The sequence below is a fragment of the Camelus ferus genome, chromosome 10, assembly GCF_009834535.1.
Source record: "Camelus ferus isolate YT-003-E chromosome 10, BCGSAC_Cfer_1.0, whole genome shotgun sequence".
Classification (NCBI taxonomy): Eukaryota; Metazoa; Chordata; class Mammalia; order Artiodactyla; family Camelidae; genus Camelus; species Camelus ferus.
The window spans coordinates 65,137,333-65,157,808 of record NC_045705.1 but is presented as its reverse complement, the minus strand read 5'-3'; the positions used below and the strand labels follow the sequence as shown (position 1 = coordinate 65,157,808).

At 53.4% G+C, this 20,476-nt stretch overlaps 1 protein-coding gene across 1 annotated transcript in view; it reads left to right on the top strand.

Annotated features, from left to right (window-relative positions):
- Window positions 1–20,476, top strand: part of NRXN2 (neurexin 2) — a 97,553-nt gene that overhangs the window by 21,180 nt on the left and 55,897 nt on the right. Inside the window, 4 exon segments of the mRNA XM_032489729.1 lie at window positions 1,836–2,137; window positions 9,593–9,616; window positions 17,214–17,375; window positions 18,089–18,527. Coding sequence (XP_032345620.1) covers window positions 1,836–2,137; window positions 9,593–9,616; window positions 17,214–17,375; window positions 18,089–18,527 — 927 coding nt within the window.

The window sequence follows — 20,476 nt, the reverse complement described above, 5'->3', positions numbered from 1 at the left end:
GGTTGCTATGGAAACTAGCAAGGCCCCGAGAAACCCTTGGCTTCCATTCCCTAGAGGTCTCTGTCCCCTCTTTCCTTGCTGGCCCTCTTCCCACCACCCATACCTGTCCCCTCCCAGCTTGCTCCTTGTCTTTATACAGATTATTTCCCCCTGTCATCTCGTGTTCCCTCACAGCTCTGAGCTTCATTTCCCTCCTGTCTCTGATGGTCTGTCTTTCTCCTTCTCCACATGGCCTCCCTCAGCATTGCCATTCTTCCCTACCTCCCCCTTCTTGTCTCTGCTTGACTCCTCTTTATTTTCTGACCCTTCACATGAAGCTCTAAGGTAGGCAGTGTAGGGTTCTGGCTGTCCCAAAGTTACCCATGCCCCACCAGCCTCACTGCCCTGTGGCCTCAGGAAACCAGGCCTCACCAGCTGCAGTGAGTGCGGTGCCAGGCTCTGGGGCAGCAGCTGGTGCCTTGGCATCCGGAGGCAGTGAGAACTGAGCCTGTGGGCAGCCTGCCCGGAGGGAGAGAGTGGGGCTGTTGTACAGGGGAGAGACATCTGCAGGAGATGCACCCAGAGAGCCACCGCTTCCACGTGTGGCACCTGTGCCGTGGCCCGGCCCTCAGGAGGGGAGGCACTGCTTCCTCCTGGGCCTGGGGTCCCATGCTGAGAACCTCTCCTCTCCATCAAGGCCTTTTGCCGGCCGTCTTGTTCATCCCGCCATCTACCCTGCGAGGTGGGCGAGCCGAGCCATTGTGTGTTTTACTTGGGAGGAGAAGCGATTCGCTGTCAGAGTCCAGGTCCTCTGCGCTCCCTTGATTCCACGTCCCACTTTCTCCCCTCTGTGTGGGTTTTGCTTCTGAAAGTATAGGGCTGGGACCCTTAACTTCCCTCCACCGAGCAGTTATCACCCACTTACAGAACGCTAACAATCCCTAAGGCACTCCCAGTTGTTTTTGCTTCCTTAAAAAGTGCCAGTGGGAGGAGCCCTGTGCCAAGTGCTTACACGTGTGTGCGTGCACACACACATACCCTCGAGAGCCAAGCCTGCCCTTGCACTCTTGCTCCCTGCTGCCTCCTGGCACACAGGGGTCCCACAGCTGCCCTCAGGGGGCCCTCGGTTTTCTGCTAAAGGCCTGCCTGCGCTGTCCTCTCAGGCTGGACTAGGAAGTTGGGGGTTAGGGTGAGAGTGTGACAGCTGGCACAATGGCCACCTGTGGAAGCCCTGCCCAGTGCCACTGCTCCCTCGCCCACATCCTTGTCACCTGCATCTCCCTCCCATGTGTCTTCCTCCTGCTTCCCCTACCCCATTCTCCTCATCTGCTCATTGCTACAAAGCAGGCCTGCTAGTCCCATTCCACGTGGTGAGGCCTGCAACTGTTTCTGGGCACTGAGGATGGCCATCACCGGAGAAGAGGCAGGAGAGGGAGGTGGGCTGCATTCAGGAGACCCTTGGTGCCCCTGCCATGGGGAACACTCCAGGAAGAAGTCAGGTGCAGCTTCTTGTTCCTCTTCCACATCCTTTTGTTAAGGGGAGTGACCGATGGAGGGCTGGTTGGGGAGGAGACAGTGAGAATGTGGCCCTGTGGCAGCTTAATTGTCAGCTGTCAGTGTGAGAGCCACTTAGCAGCCTCCAGCATTGGAAAGAGACGTGGGGGAAGTTGACTTCTGACAGCAAAGACGGCAGGATCCAGAGAGAAGGGTGGGGCGGGGAGAGAGCCTAAAATTTGCAGTTGGGATGGAGGGGTCTGGATGCCCAGCACCTGTGCCTGGGCTGCTGTGGGGGAGGTGGAGGCTCTGCAGTGCCTACCCCACTCAGCTATCTCCCGTTTCCCCACTGTGGCGTCCAGGCAAAGAGGAATTTGTGGCAACCTTCAAAGGAAATGAATTCTTCTGCTACGACCTGTCACACAACCCGATCCAGAGCAGCACGGATGAGATCACGCTAGCCTTCCGCACCCTGCAGCGAAATGGGCTGATGCTGCACACGGGCAAGTCGGCCGACTACGTCAACCTGTCCCTCAAGTCGGGGGCTGTCTGGCTTGTCATCAACCTGGGCTCAGGAGCCTTTGAGGCCCTTGTGGAACCCGTCAACGGCAAGTTCAACGACAACGCCTGGCACGACGTCCGGGTCACCCGAAACCTGCGCCAGGTAGGGGGAGCGAGAAGAAGGCCGGGGCCAGCGGAGTCTGGGGCAGAGTGGGAGTGGGAGTGGGGAGGGAGGGCTGCCTGAGGTGGGGATGTGAGGCATCAGGGCTGGGCAGCAAGGCGAGCTTCTGAAGAAGACTGAGGCTTCGGGTGGGCTGTGAGGGTCCAGGGCTACAGCTGCAGCTGGCAGGCTTCGAGGACCAGGATGATGCGCTAGGGAGGAGGCTGCAGAGCTGGCTGGGAAAGGACCCTGAGGGAAGATGAAGGGCTGGGCTCAGACTGGTGGAAGTTGCTAGGGTTTCCAGGGCTGGGACTAAGAAATCAGGTGACCTGGCAGGACAGTGGTTTGGGAGATGGGAGGAATGAGATGAAGCCTGAACAGGTGGGCCCTGGGGTGCCGCGGGATGGCGAGCCTCTGGCCTGCTGGAGCAGGTATCCTGACAGTGCAGCAGAAAGGCACAGACGAAAGCCTGGGGCATGTGGGGTGGGATGTGGTCGGTCCTCAGGTGGGGCCTTTCTGGGGCAGAGGCAGGGCTGAGGTCCAAGAAAGGTTGGGGCAGCAGATGCGAGAGGATGCTTGGCCCTGCCTCTCCCCTGGGAAGCACGCTCCCTTTCCTCTCCCTCCTTGTCCCTCCAAAGGGGGGCAGGCTCTCTCAGCAGTCCCTGGCTATCTCTCCGGGACTTCCAGGCTAGTCCATGTAGGAGCTGGAGGAGACTCTTGGGTTGGCCCCTGCAGACAGGACAGGTCTCTGCTCCTCAGTGTCCGCTCAGCTCCTGCTCCCAGACTCACCCCTGCCCCTACCCCTGAGAGAGGATTATGTTTTTGGGCATCACAAGTCCCAGGGTGGCTATGGCAGGTGAGACTCTCTCTGTCTCTGGCCCAGCTTCTGCTGGACAGCAGCCCCCACAGCTTGTTTCCAGCCCTGAGAAGTTCCTGCCTCAAGCAGAGTCCAAGTCAGACCCTTCTTCAAAAGCAGGAGAGGACACTGTGCATCCACATTTGCTCCTGTCTCCGCCTCCTGACTCCTTTCCCTGCTTGCTCGGCACCCAGGACCCTGGTGCCCCAGCTCTTGTGGTTCTTCTCTCCCTGGTCCATCACTTTCTCTTGTAGCTGGTGGCAGCGATGCTTTTCCAGCTGCATCTCCAGCAAGCTAAGTGTGACCAGGAACACGGAACATCCATGCCCTGGGAGGTGCTAAGTGGTTTGCAGCCCTTCTCTTACTGGGTGTTGTCTCTGTACTTCTGGTTCTAACTGTGGGGTGGCTGGGCTTCCATTGTTCTCCTCTTCACCATCACCACCACTCTCCTTTTCCCCATCCTCCCACTGAAAGGCTCTCAGGGCGGGGGCGGGGCGGGGGATGCCAGCTGACCTCACATTCTTCTTACTGGCTCTTCTTCAACCCATTGAGTGTTGCTCTCACAGGGAGTCCTCCTCATTTAGTGCCTTCCCCATGCTGGGAGGACACCGTGACTAATCTGCCTGCTCTTTCCAAGCCTACTGCTCCCTGTCATAGTTGGGTTCCTACCCAGGCACCTATTCTTAGTGCACCCCGTGCTCTGAAGAGTGACACACCTCCTCAGGAAAGTGCCCCCTTCATGTCTCATCATCCCCTGACAGCCGGAGGGCTGTCCTGTGTTGTCTGTCACACTGTCTGAGCAAACCTGAGTGTGTGTGCTTTTGTCACAGTTTTAGGTGCCACATACATTTTGCTGTGGAGGGTGCAGAGTTGCCTTCCTGCGGGCGTTCCCTCCCCAGGACCAGTGCTGTCACCTGGTACTGCCTTTGGCAACATGCTGCAAGCCGAGATCCCTATCCATGTGTCCTTTGGCCAATATGTCCATCTACATAGAGTACCGAGGGAAAAGAGACATGGTCCCCGCCCTCCCAGCCCTTCGGCTCTTGAGGAGACAAGATGAGCCTGTTAAAAGGGAATAGAGCAAAGCCATACAAGTGATAAGTGAGCAGCAGGAATCTTAAATGTTCTAGGAACTTGAGAGACACAGAGAGGAGGGAGAGATCTGTGACCAGGGGAGGTTGGAAAGCCACATAGAGGGGCTGAGGCCTGGTCTCGGCAGCACCGAGTGTGGACAGTGACATAGTAGCCTCTTCTTGGGGCTCACAGAGTCCTGGGTCCAAGCTGGTAACTGATGGAGACCACTTCCCCCTGGCCTGATGGGTCAGAGCAGAGGCAGGTCATGCTGACCCGAACACAGGCCTTTAGGGCCAAAGAGGGTATCTGCCTCAAGACTTTGATTGAGAATTGTCTGTTTAGAAAGGGTTTCTGGAGGGATTTATTTGCTTCCAGTCCACATCCATAGATGTGAGGTGCAGTCCTTTTCTGGTCATCGTGACCATTAGGGGGATGGAAGGGCAGCCCCAGGACTGTGCCCTGGATTCACTGCCCTTACTCAGGGCCTCGCCTGTGGCCAAGTCCCCCTCACCAGGTCCTTTGAGTCTGTCTTTCAGAGCTTCTAATAATTTGTTGGATCCTGTTGTCCCTAGAGCAGTGGTTCTCAACCAAGGGCAGTGTGGCCCCCAGGAGACAAATGACTGGAAACAATTTGGGTTGTCACAACTTGGGGAGGGTGCTTCTCGGTGTAGGTAGAGGCCAAGATGTTACTAAACATCCCACAATGCACAGGACAGTCCCACAGCAAAGAATTATCCAGTTCCAAATATCAGTAGTGCCACAAACATGGCCTCATGGCATCCTTTTGTGATCTGAAGGGTGATGTTGAGAGTGGCCAGGAACAAGGACAGGGGTTAATGTAAGAAATGACATCTGCCTCTGCCTTTAGGGTCAATGACTGGGATTGGAGGACACTGGGTTCCATATTGTTCCCCCAAGTGATTAGAATGACCCGGAGACTGCCTCCTGGGGACAGCCTCTTGATTCGACAGTTGTGAGGGCGGGACAAGAGGCCAGCTCCCAAGACCGGAAGGAGGCAGAATTTTGCCCCCTCCCCTGAACCGGATAATTATCCCTGGAATCATCAAGAGGCTCCTAGAACGCTGCAGTCAAAATCTGAGACCACCTGCCCACCACTCCCGCCCTCACCCTTCTCTCCCTCTGAGCCCGGTCTTGAGGCCCCTGTGCCTGGTGGTGTCTCTTGGGGGATCTTTGCAGAAATGATTCACTCTGAGGATTCCCGAGGCCTATTTTCAATCCTGGGCCCACTCTTCCCACACCCAGTGTGCCTCCCATCACCATATAAGCCGAGTGCCCACCCATTTTGTCACCAACCAGCACCAACTTTGGGAGACAAGTTGGCTTCTAAAACATCACGTGGAGCTTCCTCCTGCTCAGCTCCCATGAGGCCGCTCCTAGTGTGGAGATTTTCAGGAGCCCCCTTGGGCCCCAAGAAGGGAGTCCCCCAAGCGGTTCCCTCTCCCATATCTTGCCCAGCCGTCCTGACTCTCTCTGTCTTGTCACGTGCCCTGTCTTAGGGCCTAACTGTGCAGCTTGGCATGCCCCGTCTACACTGGCTTCCCACAGTGTTCCTGCCGACACCACCATTCACCCCACTTCTGCCAGGTGAAACGTTAGAGCTGGTGTTTGAGTCAGACAGACTGAGTTCAAATCCCAGCTCTGCCACTAGTTCGAGTGACCTGAGGCAAGTTATGGAACCTCTCCGTGCAAAGTGAGAGGGGCCTTTGAGAACTAACTGAGGTGATGCCCGGTGCCTGGCATCAGGTGAACAACGGAGGGCTTGCTGCTGCCATCATGGTTAGTTGTGGGTTTTTTCCCAATCCTTCAAGGCCAGCTTAACTGCCACCTTCTTTGTAAGGCCCTCCTGGGTCCTCCCAGCCCCTTGCCAGTCTCCCTCTTTGCTGTGTTCAGGCCCTATCCCCCCTTTCCATCTGTGTGTTCGATATTTGTGTTCACCTCTTTTCTCTACTTCTAGATGGTAAGCTCCTTGAGGGCTTAATACCAGCAACTATTGAGTGTTTTTATTTGTTTTGCTAGTGGTTTGGCTGGTTCATTTGGGCTCTTTTTTGAAGCCAGTTGGTGAGACTTTGGACATGAGGACCCAGCAGGTCTAATAATGGAACTACCTCTTGTCTTTTGGGAAAAAGTCCTACTCACTTTACTTTCCCACTCCCTCCTCTGAATGTCCTCAGGACCTGTTCCTTTGTTCCAGCATGGCTCGGATTATACCATCACATCTCCCCTCCACTGGCCCCTGAGACCAGGGGTCTCCTTTCTATTTTGTATTTCACCGAACTTTTCTAACAGTTCTGTGAAGTGTGAGATAACTCCGGTTTCACCAACGAGTAATTGGAGACTTGGCAGGTGAAGGAGCTTGCCCACGCTGTACAGTTAGGATGTGGGAGGGTGGGAGTCTGACTTCGAAGCCACTCCATTTCCCTGCTTCCAGGGAGGGCCTGGCTCTCGTCCTTGGTGCACAAGGCTAAGGTGCCTGTCATTTGCCTCGTGGTGCCGCCATCCTTGGATGCTCCCAAATCTTGAACCATTGAATGTTCTGCTTGTCTCTTAGAAAAATGGGCCCCTCTTATCTCTGAGTGGAGCAGCCTCCTCTTTTCTTTATCCTGCGCTTCTCTCACTCAAGCTCTACAGAGATTGCCTTCTTCCAGATTTTTGTGATTTCTGTATCTAATCCCCCTCTTGGTGTTCTTGAGAGGCTGGAGCCACACTGAGAGTTCAAGGTGGAAATGGAGTGTAGTTTTGTCCAAAGGCCCTTGGCCATGGTAGGTTAAGGTTACTTGCTGTAATGACTGGCAGCTCCCTCTCTGTGACTTGACGCCCTCCTCGCTGTCATTCTTGGGCTCCTGGACTCCAGGGGCCCTCCAGCTGTTTCAGTGGCGGGGAAAAGCCTTCCTTGCTTACTTGTTAGTCTGAAGCCTCCGATCTCCAGATACCGGCTTTCGGGAAGGAGTGGGTTGCTGTGTCACAGGTGCCAGGATGGCTTCCAGTGGAGGCTCCACTCTAGTACTTGGCTGCAGTTGCCCCCTCGGGCATGATCACCATGGTCTGGTCTCTAGGTCTAGAGGGTCCCCATCTCACCCGCACCAACCTCGCTGTTTATTAGAAGAGGCCTGGATCTCTTCACACATTAGTGGAAGGCCCAGGCTTTGAACTTAAATCTCTTCCCTCTCCATGTTGTTTCTTAATTTGTTTTTCTACTTACTAAACATTGAAGTTGTCTATGAAAGCTGAATACTCTTTTTTCCTTATTTTAGTCTCTGTGTCCAGTTCTAATTTAAAAAGAGTAGTAATTGGGTTTTTACCTCTAATGCCTTTTATTCCCTCCTACCTTGTTTGACTAGTGCAGTGATATCAGACAACTCTTACCTTTTTTGGTGCCATGGGTTTAGCTGCCCTGGTGCTAATTGTTCCTTGTCCTGACTAGTTGACCTCTTCATTTCTGTCAGTCCTACTAACCAATAGGACTAATCCTTGTACCACCCATTATCCCCTGCTCTGGCCCCTGCACCTGCAATTAGACTCTTGTCTTTCTCCTTTATAAATGGCTTCTGTATCACTAATAATTAATATTGGTTATTCAGCACTTCTAGCGTCTATATACTGAATTCTGTTGTTTTTAATTATACAAGGTCCTTATTAATTGTCTTACTGAATTAGTCCTGTGCCCACTGGTTATAATAACTCTCTAACTAATGGGTCTGTCCCTAGAATACCTCTCCTCACAATCACAATCTCGGGTGCACAGTTTAGCATTTAATGGACAGCAAGCTGTAGTGTCCCTGCATCTCTGATACTCTAAGTGAAGCTGCCTCAGCCTTTTGACATCTCCTCCCCAAAGACCAGGGTAATTTTGAAGGTGGTTGTTGCTGCCGTTTTTGACCCTGAGGGAAGAAAATGAACTTAGAGCCACAGGTGGGTGGGGCCTGAGTCTGGGGTAGAAGAAGCTGGCTTATAGTTCAGGGAGGAGTAAGAAACTTTAGAAATAGGTGGGCCTCTGTGTTCATTTTTAGGGTGTGATATGTGGTGGAGGGTGAATTTCTGGTGCTGGCTGTGGGGAGTGGAGGCTCGGGGGTCTATGGGTGTGCATGGGAGGAGGCCGGGCTGCTGGGAAAACCTGACCAGTTCCTGGGACTTGCAGGGGTGATGGTGGGGGTAGCTCATTCTGGGAGGAACAGCTGCCCAGAGGAGCATAAGAGAATGTGGGTGGGGTGATTGAGGGGGGAAATTGGGGGGAAATGTGGGCTCTGAAGAGTCAAGTTAGGCAGGACAGAGGAGTCAGCTATGGGTGGGAGAAGGGGAGGGGAGGGGAAGGGAGAGTGTTTGGGATGATTAGATATGATATGAAAATAAACCCTCTGCCAGCCCATGGAGGGCAAAGTTTCTCTTTCACTGTTCTGGTGGTGACTTGCTCTCTCTTCCTTTCTCAAGGAAGGGAAACAAGGAAGAAAAAAAAAAAAGAGCTGCCCCTCCCCTCACCATGGCTCCCTGGATCTATTTGCTATCCATCCCCAGGAAAAGCAGACACCTATATCCCTTCCTGTGCTCCTTGGGAACCCCTTCCCTTGCCTCCAAATGAAATTGCCTCTCATTCTAGCCAGTCCTGTGATTCTCTAGGGGCCTTGGCCACTCTTCTCCTAGTCTGACAGCTGGCCCATCACCAACCAGTTAACCCATTAACTTGACATGGTCACTGGTCAGCCAGTTGGCCAGCACCAACTCACTCTTTAGCTGGTTCTCTGGAAAGCCATCTGGTTGACCAGGTAGCCAACAAACCCATCCATTCATTACCCAAGTCAAGAGCCCATGCCTTTCTCACACCCCTGTTCTCCTCCCTCCCTTCCCCTCAACTCCCTAACATTTCAGCCAGTAGGACTTACTAATACTGCATAATTGGGTCTGCTTCTTAACCCCCTGCCTTCCCTCTCTCACCCTCTGTTGGAAAACCCCGTTGCCAACTCTGTGTGTGTTACTAACACGCTTATAACCCAAGGGACCAAGGGATGGGCAGGGACAGGTTGGGCAAGGTATGAGTGAAAACCGAACTAACCTTTCTGTCTCATCTGCGGAATGTCGCCATCTTTAAGTCTTTGCTTTCTTGGTCCAGTTCTTTTGTTGTTTTCTTCTCTACTAACCAAGGTCTTTAACTGTTCCCCTTCTCTGCAGCCGGCTCTTCTGGGAGGGGATGGGGGGTGGTGAGGAATCCAGAGGAGGGGTGGAGAGTGGGGATCGGAAGAAGAAGGGATTTAATTTGTGTGTGTGTTTTATTTCTCCCTCCCATTATAATTTTAATTTTCTTTAAACAAAGTACTTCAGCTGAACCTAAGGTGGGAGGGTCTGAACAGACAACCAAATATAAATGGATATATATTTTTCCTCCTTCCTTGAGTTTCACAGTTGGTCATTTTCTTTTTCTTTTCTTTTCGTTCTGTTCTTTTGTTGTTGTCTTCGTTGTTTGTTTTTTTTTTTTTGACCCTCCCCTCCCCACCCCTCCCCTCATATCTCCGGTGAAGCACGCAGGCATTGGACACGCTATGGTAAACAAACTGCATTATCTGGTAGATATCACTCTAATTGTCTTACCGTTTGGTTTGCCGTGGGTTTTTTTAACTGTTCGATTCTCCCTCTTTTGTTTCCCTTCCCTGTTTGGTTTTGGTTGTTTTGCTCTTCCAATTGTTTTTTGCGTCCTGAACAATCTTTAGATTTTGCTTCTTTCTCTTTTAGTTTTCTCTTTCCCTTTCTTTCTTTTTTGGTCCAAACTCAAATCCAAAAGACAAATGGAAATCGAGGAATTTGGCCTATCCTTGCCCTAACCCCGGACTCCTGAATTCAGATTCCTTGCCAGAGCGACCTGGGGCAGGCCCCAAGTTAATCGGCTCTGGTTAGACCAGCCCCGATGCTAGGCTGCTTATTTTGATTGCTTTATTTTGTTCCTTTTCTGCCCCTGCCCCTCGTTTTTATTCTTTAATTTAGTTTCTTTCTTGGTCTCCTGAAAATCCATGGAAAACACCATCTCATGACATGCTACGCTATGCTCAATGTCAGCTCCCCCACAGGCCCCTCGAGTTGAGGGAGGGGGCTGGGAGTCAGGCCTCCAGTGGCAGCCAGCTTGACAGGTTGCAGGAGTGGGTGGCCGTGGGGGGATACAGAGCTGTCTGGAACTAGTCCAGAGCTCCTTCAAATCACCGTTGATACCAGTTTGGGGGCTGCCCCAGGCTGGCTGCCAGGGAAGAGGTGGCATCTCCTCCCTCACTTCTCAGCCGTGAGGGTTCCTGGTTCTGTCTCCCCCCACATCTTGCATGGCATGAATGGTCTTCTCCCCCGACCAGGGACAGCGTCCAGTTTCCCCCGCCGCTCTGCTGCTCTGACTAACACTGTGTCTCACACTGTCTTCCTTCCCCTCCATCTTCTGTCCCCTTTCTGCCTCCTGCCTGTCCCGCACGGCCTATGATGGGGGGTTGGTTTCCTTCCTTGTTGAGGGGGTGAGAGGAGGACGCCCAGCCAGGGTGAAGTTGGGGTAGTTGTCGCCAAGCTCCCCTGTTTGGGTTGGGCTCAGTTCCGGTGAATGTTGGTGTGGGTGTCTGTATAAATGCAGCTGGTGTGTGTTGGTGTGTGGGTGCGACTGTGTGTAAATGTTGGTGTGCCATTTAGGGGGTGTTAGTGGGAGACCGTACTGTGTGTTTGTGAGGCTCTGCTGGTGATTCTACAAGGGTAAAAGCTGGTGTGAGCTGGGAGCAGTGTGACTGTCTTTGAGCTGGTGAGGGCTTTTGGGAGGTGGACTGTGAAGAGGTGGCGGGCAGGAGCAGGGGAGGAGCTGAGGCTGGCCCTTTGCTCCTCGCCTTGCCCTGAAGTGTGTGCCTGCAGGCCCTGCCGTGTGCTATCCCCTGGGATTCCCTCCTGCCTGCTTGGTCCTGGCTCTGCGGCAGCCGGCGGTTAGTCATCGCCTATTAATAATGCAGCGTGATTGAGCACCAGGCTGGGGACCCTGCAGATGGACGTGTCTGCTCCCACAGGGCCCACGCTGCCTGGGGCAGGTGCCTGGCCTTCCCAGCCTCCCAGGACTGCGTAGCTGCCTGGCTGTAGAGGAGTGAAGCCTGGCAGCTGGGGCTCCCAATCTGAGTGGCTCCCCCACCTCCCCAAGAGACTCCATCTCTGAGGCCATGTCTGGCCTGTCCCGATGCTTTCCCAGGTCTGTGTTTCTCTGAACCCACAGGCTTGTGGTAGCCCTGTCCTTTGCCCTGTCTCCAAGATAATGCCCATGGCCATGGGCATGGCCATCCTAGCCCTCCCCCATCCAAGATCTAATCTGGCCACTCCATCATCCTGGTGTTCAAATGCCGCCAGGTGGCAGCCCCAACACCACCCCTCCACAGGCTTTGTTCTCCTCTGTGGCTTCTAGGAGTCTGCTGCCGCTCACCCCTCAGGCCAGGCCACTCAGAGCCTGTCAGGAGCTGGGCCTTTAGAACTCGTCCTTTACAGAGCTTCGCTGGACAGGCAACCTGTGATTCTGGGGACAGAAGGGAGGCAAGATAAACCCAACCACCAAGCATGCCTTCTGAGAATAGGGCCCTGCAGATCTTTCTTCTAGTTTCAGTTTGTTAAGAACTGTGTGAACTGGAGCTAAAGTTGTCTCCTTATCTACCAAACAGGCTGCTGATATACCTGCGTTGATATTTCATGGGGTTAGCGTAAAGATCAAGGAGTGGAACGGAAGTGAAAGCGTCTGTACTCTGTAAAGGGAATTATAATTGTATTAAGCTTTATCATATGTTAACTGATTATCTCAGGGTTTCCAGGGCAGGGATGTTTTGTAGAGAAGTGATCCCCTTTCCATAGCAAGCCCTGGAGAATACAGCATCTCTGGCCCCACTAGAGATTCTATTACTGTCCTTTCTTGGAAATCAGTCCCAAAATAACTACAAGGAACCCCAGACTGCCTCAGGAATTGGGCCTGGGGAGGAGGAGGAAAGATGGAATGACCTGGTTAAGTTGGTCAAGAAACAAACAACCCTGTCTGCTTTCAACACTGGCAAAGAAAGTCCCTATTAAAGTCTCTGAGGTCCACACTTTCTGGTGCGAGCATCACTGCTTGATGATCAGAGCTGGTGCCCCTTGGTGGCCTGAGTCGCATCATAAGCTCTTAGAAACCTGTCCCAGGAATCAGCTCTTTCAGGCCAAGACTGGAGTCAGAGAACCCGGCACCAAAAGAGACGGGATTCAACGGCTCTGATTCCCAGGCATCCTTGGGAGTTCTTTTTACTAACTCATTTATATAAACTCTTGTTATTGGAGTAGTTCTCCTTAGAGGGGAGGGTGGATACAGACCAAAAAGGCCAACCAGTGGAGCAGTTTGGGCTAAGTGTGGTCAAGCTGATGGGAGTGTTCTCTGCACATAACACTGGGGGCTTTGGTTTTCTAAATAGCTGTCACCTTTTGAATATCATTTAAACTCGATAAATGTCTAGATTGCAGTCAGAGATTATTCCCAGTTAACAGATGGGGAAACTGAGGCCTGAGAAGGCCTGGGGTCACATAGGAAGTAATGGAAGAGTTCAGTGCTTTCACTTCAGTTATCTCATTTGATCCTCATAGTAAGCCTGGGAGAAGTGGGAGTGATGGAAGTTGTTAAACCTCTTTTATAGACAAGAGTCAGAGAGGTAAAATGAGATTGTTCTGGAAGATGATAAAGGCCAAAGGAGATCCTAGGAGTTCTGACCTGAAGTTTCTATTCCTAAACTATCAAATCCAGTTGTCAGGTACAGCTCAGTGGTAGAGTGCATGTTTAGCAGGTACAATTTCTGGGTTCAATCCCCAGTACATCCACTAAAAAAGAAAAAATTCACCAAGGAGCTGTTACTGCTGGCTAGGTCATCTTTCTGGATGTCTTTCCAACCTGTTTCCTTCTTTAGCTTCTCCCCACCCCAAACAATGGCTAAACTCACACGTAACAGGGCTGAACATCCTCCTTCTGCCGTCCTCCCTATTTTCATGCCCTACTCCCACCCCCTCACTTTTAAGGGCAGGCCAGCACCTTCTTCCTAAACTAGTTGTTCTTAACCATCTTTGGCTCATGGAGCCCTTTGAGAATTTGGTGACAGCAGTGGACTCTCACAAGAAAAAGAATGTCCACTGAAGCAGTTTGCATATAATGTTAAGGGTTTTGTGACTCTCCAAAGCCTGTCTAGCCTACTTACAAGTTAAAAACACCTGCCCACAATCTTACTTTCCCCCAATCATACCCCTCCTGGGGAAGTCAGTGACCCTGTGATCATAGCAGGGAGCTGGGATAGGCTCCGGACAAGGCCAGAGGGGTATTCCCCTCTTCCCCAGGCTTTCCCCTTGGGGGGTGGTGGGCATGGAGTGCCCATGTGGGGATATTTGTGGCCAGGACCTGGTTTCACATCCTACCAGCCTGCCTAACGGGGAGATGAGCAGAGCAGAAGAGAGGTGGGGCCAGCAGGGAGGGTTGAGAGCCCACCCAGCTCATAGGCTGCCCCTTTCAGCCACCTGCAGCCACCCTGCCCCTCTCCTGGGGAGTGGAGCTGAGGCTGAGCGCTGGGCTCCTGTGTCTTCTGTGCTCCTTCCCCTCTCTGCTGGCTGGGCATGGCTCTTCTGGGGCAGAGCTGTGGCTCATTCCGCTTGTCCTACTCAGCCCCACTCAGGGCCTGGTCTGATTGTGTTGAGTGGATTGGCGTGGGTTGGGTGCAGAGTTTCTGCTGAGTCCTGGGGTGCTAGCTGTGGTACTGATGACAAAAAGGATGCTGCTTGGAGATGAGCCCCAAACTCCCTCCCACTGCCTTCACTAGGATGTGGTGTGTGAGTGGGTGTGTCTGGGGTCAGTGATCAGTGGTGAATGGGTGGTGGGAGTGAGCGTCTGGGTCACCCTGTGGTAAGGAAGGTCTAAGTCTAATGTCCCTTCCCTTTCCTTCTCAACCCGTACATGTCTCTGTCTTAGTGATGGCTCCTCTTCCCTCCTCCGTTGAAAGGAAGCTTCTCCTTCCTGCACCCTTATGGCTCTTTCGCCTCCATCTCTGCTCTTCCCTACGTCCCCTGTCCCTGCATGCCTTCCCACCTGTGGCTGCCTTTTTCTCACCTCTCCTGCTGGGCTGGGCCCCCGACCCTGGCCCTCTAACCCGCACATGTCCTAGCTGCAGTGGCTGTTCTGTGTCGCATGACCCCCTCTGCCCTCTTCCCCTGCTGGCCCCACCCCTTCCAGAAGCTGCGCGGGGGGGTAGGGGGGCAGGGGCATCACAAACCCCTGGGGTGGAGGGGGACCGGGGGAATTATTCCCCTGTTTCCTGCTTTTACTAACGAACCTGCCATTTTTGTGTCTGGATTTTGATTTGTCTGAGGGAACAGTCGGGTTTTACTAATCTCAATCATCTCCCTCCTTGCCTTCCCCAGAGACTTTCCTCCATTCCCCCTACCCTTGGCTTCCTTTCCACCCAGTGCCCATCTCCCCCTTTCTCTCTCTCCTTCCTCTACCCCAAGGATGAGCCCCCCTTCCTCTGTGCACTTCCTTATGATACCCTGCCTCCTGCTACCCTCTCCTTACTCTCTAGGCCAGGGTGGCTCTAAAAAATAGAGACAGATACAAAAGGTATTAAGGCACCATGTAGTGGTGATTTGCATAAAGCGGAGGTGGGCAAGGTCAGATTTGTGCCCAGTCTGGAGAGGAGTTGAGGACGGGCCCCCCAAGTCAGGTCCTTCTAACTTTGAGGGCAGAGGTAGGAGTGGGCTGAACAGATTGGCCAGAGAGCCCATAGGGTGAGGAAGATGCCAGTAGCTGGTGCCCTGGCCTCTGGGACCCAGGTTGAGAGGACAGCTGAGTGGCTCAGGCAAGCTGGAAGGCTGAGCACATGTATGGAGGTGAGGAGGAGCCTCTTCCTGGGGAGCTGTGGGGCCGGGAGGGCCCTGCCCATGCACAGGAGCACGGAAATCCCATCAGCAGTCTTGGAGGACTGAGATTCTGTCCACCCAACTGCATTCATAGATTGGACACAGGCAGAGGGAGCCAAGTGTGGCCCTGGGTCACCAGGTGACATTCACTTTAATGACTGTGATGTGTCCCCTAGACTGTGCCGGTATTAGTAGGGTTATAGGCTGGGGGCCCGCCCTTCAGGAGCTGACTCTCTAGTTGGGGTGACCAGACAGGCTCAGGAGCTAGTCAGTGGCCCTGCTTCTGGTCTCTCAGTGAAGCACCAGGAATGAGGTGGAGGGCAGGATGGAGGCGCCTTCTCCCTGCTGCCCCTCCCTGTCTGACCCCGACTCCTGTGTCCCAGCCCCCCTCTGCCCTTTCTCCAGCCCCCTTCTGCAGCCCTCTTCTGCCCATTCTAATCTTGTCTGCATGTTTTTGTGACTAATACTTTGACCCTTTCCTTTTCCACCCAGATCTCCACTTCCTAGCCTCGGGTTAGGTGGAGGGAAGAAGAAATAAACAATAATGACCAATCCTCCCCTCAAAACAAGACTCAAAGGCTTCAAACTGCCCATTTCCACAGACACCCCTTTACCGCTGTCCTTGAACCTAGTCGCCCCAGCACAAGGTTTGATGGTTCCCAGGAGGGGGCCCCTCGAGCCCTCGCTTTGCTCAGCCCCGCTGCGTGCGTTGTGAGGCTCCAGCCCAGCACGAGGGAGACTCGAGGGTCCTATGGGGGAAGTTCCTTGCCTCTGTTCTGCCCATATCCCTTCGGAGTTCCTAACTCCCTGTCTCCGCCCCCACAACAGTGAAACCCTGGAGACCAGTCACCAGAAAATGGCTGGTGGCGTGTGCGCATGGACTGGTGTGGTGGGGACATCAAAAGCTGTGATTGGAAGGCCCCAATCTCCAGACTTTGCCTGAAGAAGGGGTGCTGAGGCATATTTGGTGACTGGGAAGTGGGGTGAGCTGTGGCCTGTGGAAGCACAGTGTTGGGTTCACCATGAGCCAGCTTCCTGAGGCCCCTGCAGGAGCCTGATTGTCCTAATCCACGGCCTTCCCAGAGTGGGGGCTTGTGGTTCCCCAGCCCTTGGCTCTTCCCCTACAACCAGGCTGGGTGTCTGGAGCCCTTGTGGGATGCTCCAATGGCTAGACTTTTCAGGGGCAAGGTGGACATTTTCCTGGGGAGCAGGGAATCAGGGAGTTCCCTGTGTCACTGTCCCCCAAGGTCATGTCTGCTTTCCCTCAGCCACTACTGAGTCAAACTTTCACCTCCTTGGAACTCCAGGTATGGCCCCAACCCTACCCATCTTGCTCTCTCACCTGCCTTTTCAGCCCAGGGTCAAGGCAACATGAGGTTAGCCCTGTTCCCCTCTCTTCCCTAACCTTGCCCTGACTTCCTGGTGTAGTGATGGTGTTGTCCATGGGGAAGACAATGAAGAAAGGAAGGCAGGCTGATGAGTAGGCCAATGGCTACCATCTCCTTGGGAGACAAGAGAGTGACCCAAATACAGAGGGACATGGAGAGTAAAGAGACAGACTCAGCCAGGGAGCTAGGACAAGCGGGAACCTCCAGTTAAGGTGGTAGTGGTGGGAATCAGCCCTGAAGGGCATTATGCATCCCCCAAGAAGTTCCAAGACTCCCTAAATCCTGTTCCTCATGCCTCTGCTATCCTCCACCTCCCCACTGGCTAAGATTGAAAGGACTCCTTGGCGCCCTGAAAGGAGAGCTGCAGGGGAGTGGAAGCCACCAAGATCCCAGGAGAATTGGTGTTCTCTGTCTCGTTTAGGACAGACACTTTGAAATCACATGTGGGTCCAGAGACCCTACTTCAAGAAGAGGGAAATGAGGGTGCCATTTTCATCCCCCCCCATAACGAGGCCCTCCCTGGGGCCCCCACTCCCATGCAGAGCCACTTCCAGAAACTGCTTCGTGGTTGTGAGCACTTCGAGTGCCCTTCAGGCCTCTGCCTGCCAAGCTGGGCTGTGGGGCAGGCCTCAGCCCACCCTGAAACCATCAAATCTTGTGCTACCTCCTTCCCCCCATATCCCCTCTCCCCCCACTGTTCCTCCTCCAAGACAAGCAGACATAAAAATGGGGGGGTCCCCCTCCCCTGCTGCCCCCTGGCCCCTCCTTTGCCCAGCCCGGGGCTCTTCCCAGGGAGTTGATGCCGGTTGTCTCCTTGTCTCTCCCTCTCCCTCCCTGGGCTGGGCAGGTGACCATCTCGGTGGACGGGATCCTGACCACCACAGGCTACACGCAGGAGGATTACACCATGCTGGGCTCTGACGACTTCTTCTACATTGGGGGCAGCCCCAACACGGCGGACCTGCCGGGCTCGCCCGTCAGCAACAACTTCATGGGCTGCCTCAAGGACGTGAGTAGGGCCAGGGGTGCTGGGGGCAGCCCGGGAATGCTGCGTCGGTGTGATTCGCTCTGACCTGGCCAGCTGCCTGCAGCCTCTGTTCCTTCCAGTCCATGGTGGGAGACCCCTCTCTTCAAAACCTAAGGCCCACTGACTCCAGCAAGAGGCTTCTCCTCTCTTGTTTCCTTGAGCCCCAAAGGGTCCCATCCTCTCAGAGAACCCTTGAGGCAGCTGGGGTCCAGAGGAAAGAGTGGTGGACATGAAAACTAAAGACCGGTGTTTGCATCCCAGCTCTTCCGCTCACTAGCTCTGTGACCGTGGCCGGGACCCTTAAGCTGTCTGACTTTTAGTTTCCTTGTTTGTAAAATGAGTGATCAGTACCTGCTTCTCAAGGTGGCCGTGAGGAGCAGATGAGAATGCAAATGGGAACCAAATGTTAGTGGTGATCGTCTTGCTGTTCTTATGAACTGCAATTCAGTGGCACGAGGGCCGTCATGCTCTTGCTGGGCAGGGAGACAGGGCAGGGAGGTAAGTGGGGCAAGGGGGGTGCTGTTCACAGCCTCTGTGTGTGCAGTTCTAGAACAGTGGTCTGGTGTGCTGAGCAGGGGCCCCAGGGCTGGGTGGCAAGGTCCTGCGGTGCTGGCTACTGTGGGGCAGGAGTGGCCGGGCCCTAAGCTGCCCTCTTTTCTTCATCCTGGACCCCCACCACCCGCCCCTCCCTGCAGGTGGTCTATAAGAATAATGACTTCAAGCTGGAACTATCCCGCCTGGCAAAGGAAGGCGACCCCAAGATGAAGCTGCAGGGGGACCTGTCATTCCGCTGTGAGGATGTGGCTGCCCTGGACCCCGTGACCTTTGAGAGTCCCGAGGCCTTTGTGGCACTGCCCCGTTGGAGCGCCAAGCGCACTGGCTCCATCTCCCTGGACTTCCGCACCACCGAGCCCAATGGGCTGCTGCTCTTCAGCCAGGGCCGGCGGGCTGGGGCCGGGGCCGGCAGCCACAGCACTGCCCAGCGGGCTGACTACTTTGCAATGGAACTATTGGACGGCTACCTCTACCTTCTGCTGGACATGGGCTCTGGGGGCATCAAGCTGCGGGCATCCAGCCGCAAGGTCAATGATGGCGAGTGGTGCCACGTGGACTTCCAGAGGGATGGGCGCAAAGGTCAGGAGGCCTCTGGACCCTTCCCCTTTCCCCTGGCCACCCCTCTCCACCCACCCTGAGTCTCTTCGTCTGTTCTCCTTACCCTCCTTCTGGCCCTCTGTGGTCCCTGCTGCCACAGTGCCTTGGTGGAAAGAACGTAGCTTTGGAGTCAGTCAGACCTGGGCTCACATCTCAGTGCTCTCACTTCCTGCGTGTGTGACCTTAGGCCATCTCTCAGCCCCTTGTAGCCTCAGTTTTCTTCTCTATAAAAGGGATCATTAAACTGTGGTCATCAAGAGTGAAAAATAAGAGAACCTTTGCAGAAGCATTAGCACTGTGCCTAACAGTGGATATCCCGTTCTTCTTTAAAAAAAAAAATCTTCCCAACCTTTCCTCCCTTCTGTCTAGAGCCATTCAATTTTATTAACTCACTCATTAGTCAGTGAGCACCTACTGTGTGCCAGGCGCTGTCCAAGGGGCGGCGGTGAGCCAGAGTCTGCTGTCAAGGAGCTTGGTGGGGAGACACGGACAGTAAACACCAATGCTCTGCCTGGGGAGGTTTCTTGCACAACAGAGCAGCAGGACAGAGGGTGCTGGGGTCGGGCAAGTGCTATTCTTGAACCTTCCACTGCTTTAGTCACCCCTCCTCCACTCTTCCTTTTCAGTCTTCCTTTCCCATCCTCTTCTTGTTTTCCTCCTAATTCTTTTTTTCACTCTTCTCCATCTTGTTGGACACGAGAGAAAGAATTGATATAAATGAGAACTGACACATTATCCAATTTAAGCACTCATCAACGTCAGCTAAATTTCCATGCTCCTCCAGCTGTCACTGCATGGGGCCTTGATGTCTGGGTAGAGTGACCGTTCCCCATGCACACAGGGAGGATGGGGGCTTCCAGGGCTTCCGGAAGCGTTGGCCTCTCATGGACTTGCTGTTTCTTCCTCTCCCTTCCTTAGAAGTGTCGCCTTCCCCAGGCTTTGTGGCAAATGGGTCTGTCCTCTAGTTTTGTCTCAATGGTACCAGGGGTCTTCACCGAGCACTCATCGCCTCCCAGGATTTCCACCCAGGGGATCTGTAACTCTCCAGGTTGGAAATCTGCTCAGGCCTTGCAGAGAACCCCAGGCTCTTCTGCTCCTCTCTGCCTTCAGAAAGTGATCTCCTTAGCCTCGCTTGATCTCCAGAGCCCGCATACCAGGCCCACAATCACTTGTGTACACCAGCACAGACTTAGAGCAGTCATTCTAACAAAGTTCCCTTTGACCTTTCCCATATTTTAAAATTTTATTGTGGTCATTTATACATAGCATAAAATTCACCATTTTAATCATGTTTAAGTGCACAGTTCAGTGGTGTTAAGGATATTCACAGTGTTGTACAACCATCACCATTATCCATCCCCAGAACATTGTCATCTTCCCAAACTGAAACTCTGTCCCCATTAAACACTGCCCTCCCATTCCCCCTCCCCACTAGCCCCTGAGAACCACCCTCCCACTTTCTGTCTCTAAATTTCCTACTCTGGGTACCTCCTATAAGTAGAATGATACAATATTTGTCCTTTTGTATGTAGCTTATTTCACTTAACATAATGTCCTCAAGGTTCATCCACATTATAGCATGTGCCAGCATTTATTTCCTTTTTCATGGCTGAATAATATTCTGCTGTATGGCCAGATCACATTTTGTTTATCCATTCTTCTGTCACTGGACACTTGAGTTGTTTCCTTTCCACGTTTTAGAGTGACCTTGAAACAAGACCTGTATTCACTTTAATTTCCTCTTGCTGACTCTCATTATACACTCTTCCTGCCATGTTCTTCCTCCACCTCCCTCCTCCCACATTCTGTTCATTTGTGGAGAGTCTGATTGGGTGGTATCCATGTCCAGAAGGCCCCCAAACAGTGGGTGGAGCAGGCATCTAGGGAATCTGCTGCAAATAGAGGTGTGGTTGATCAGGGCCATGTTTAGG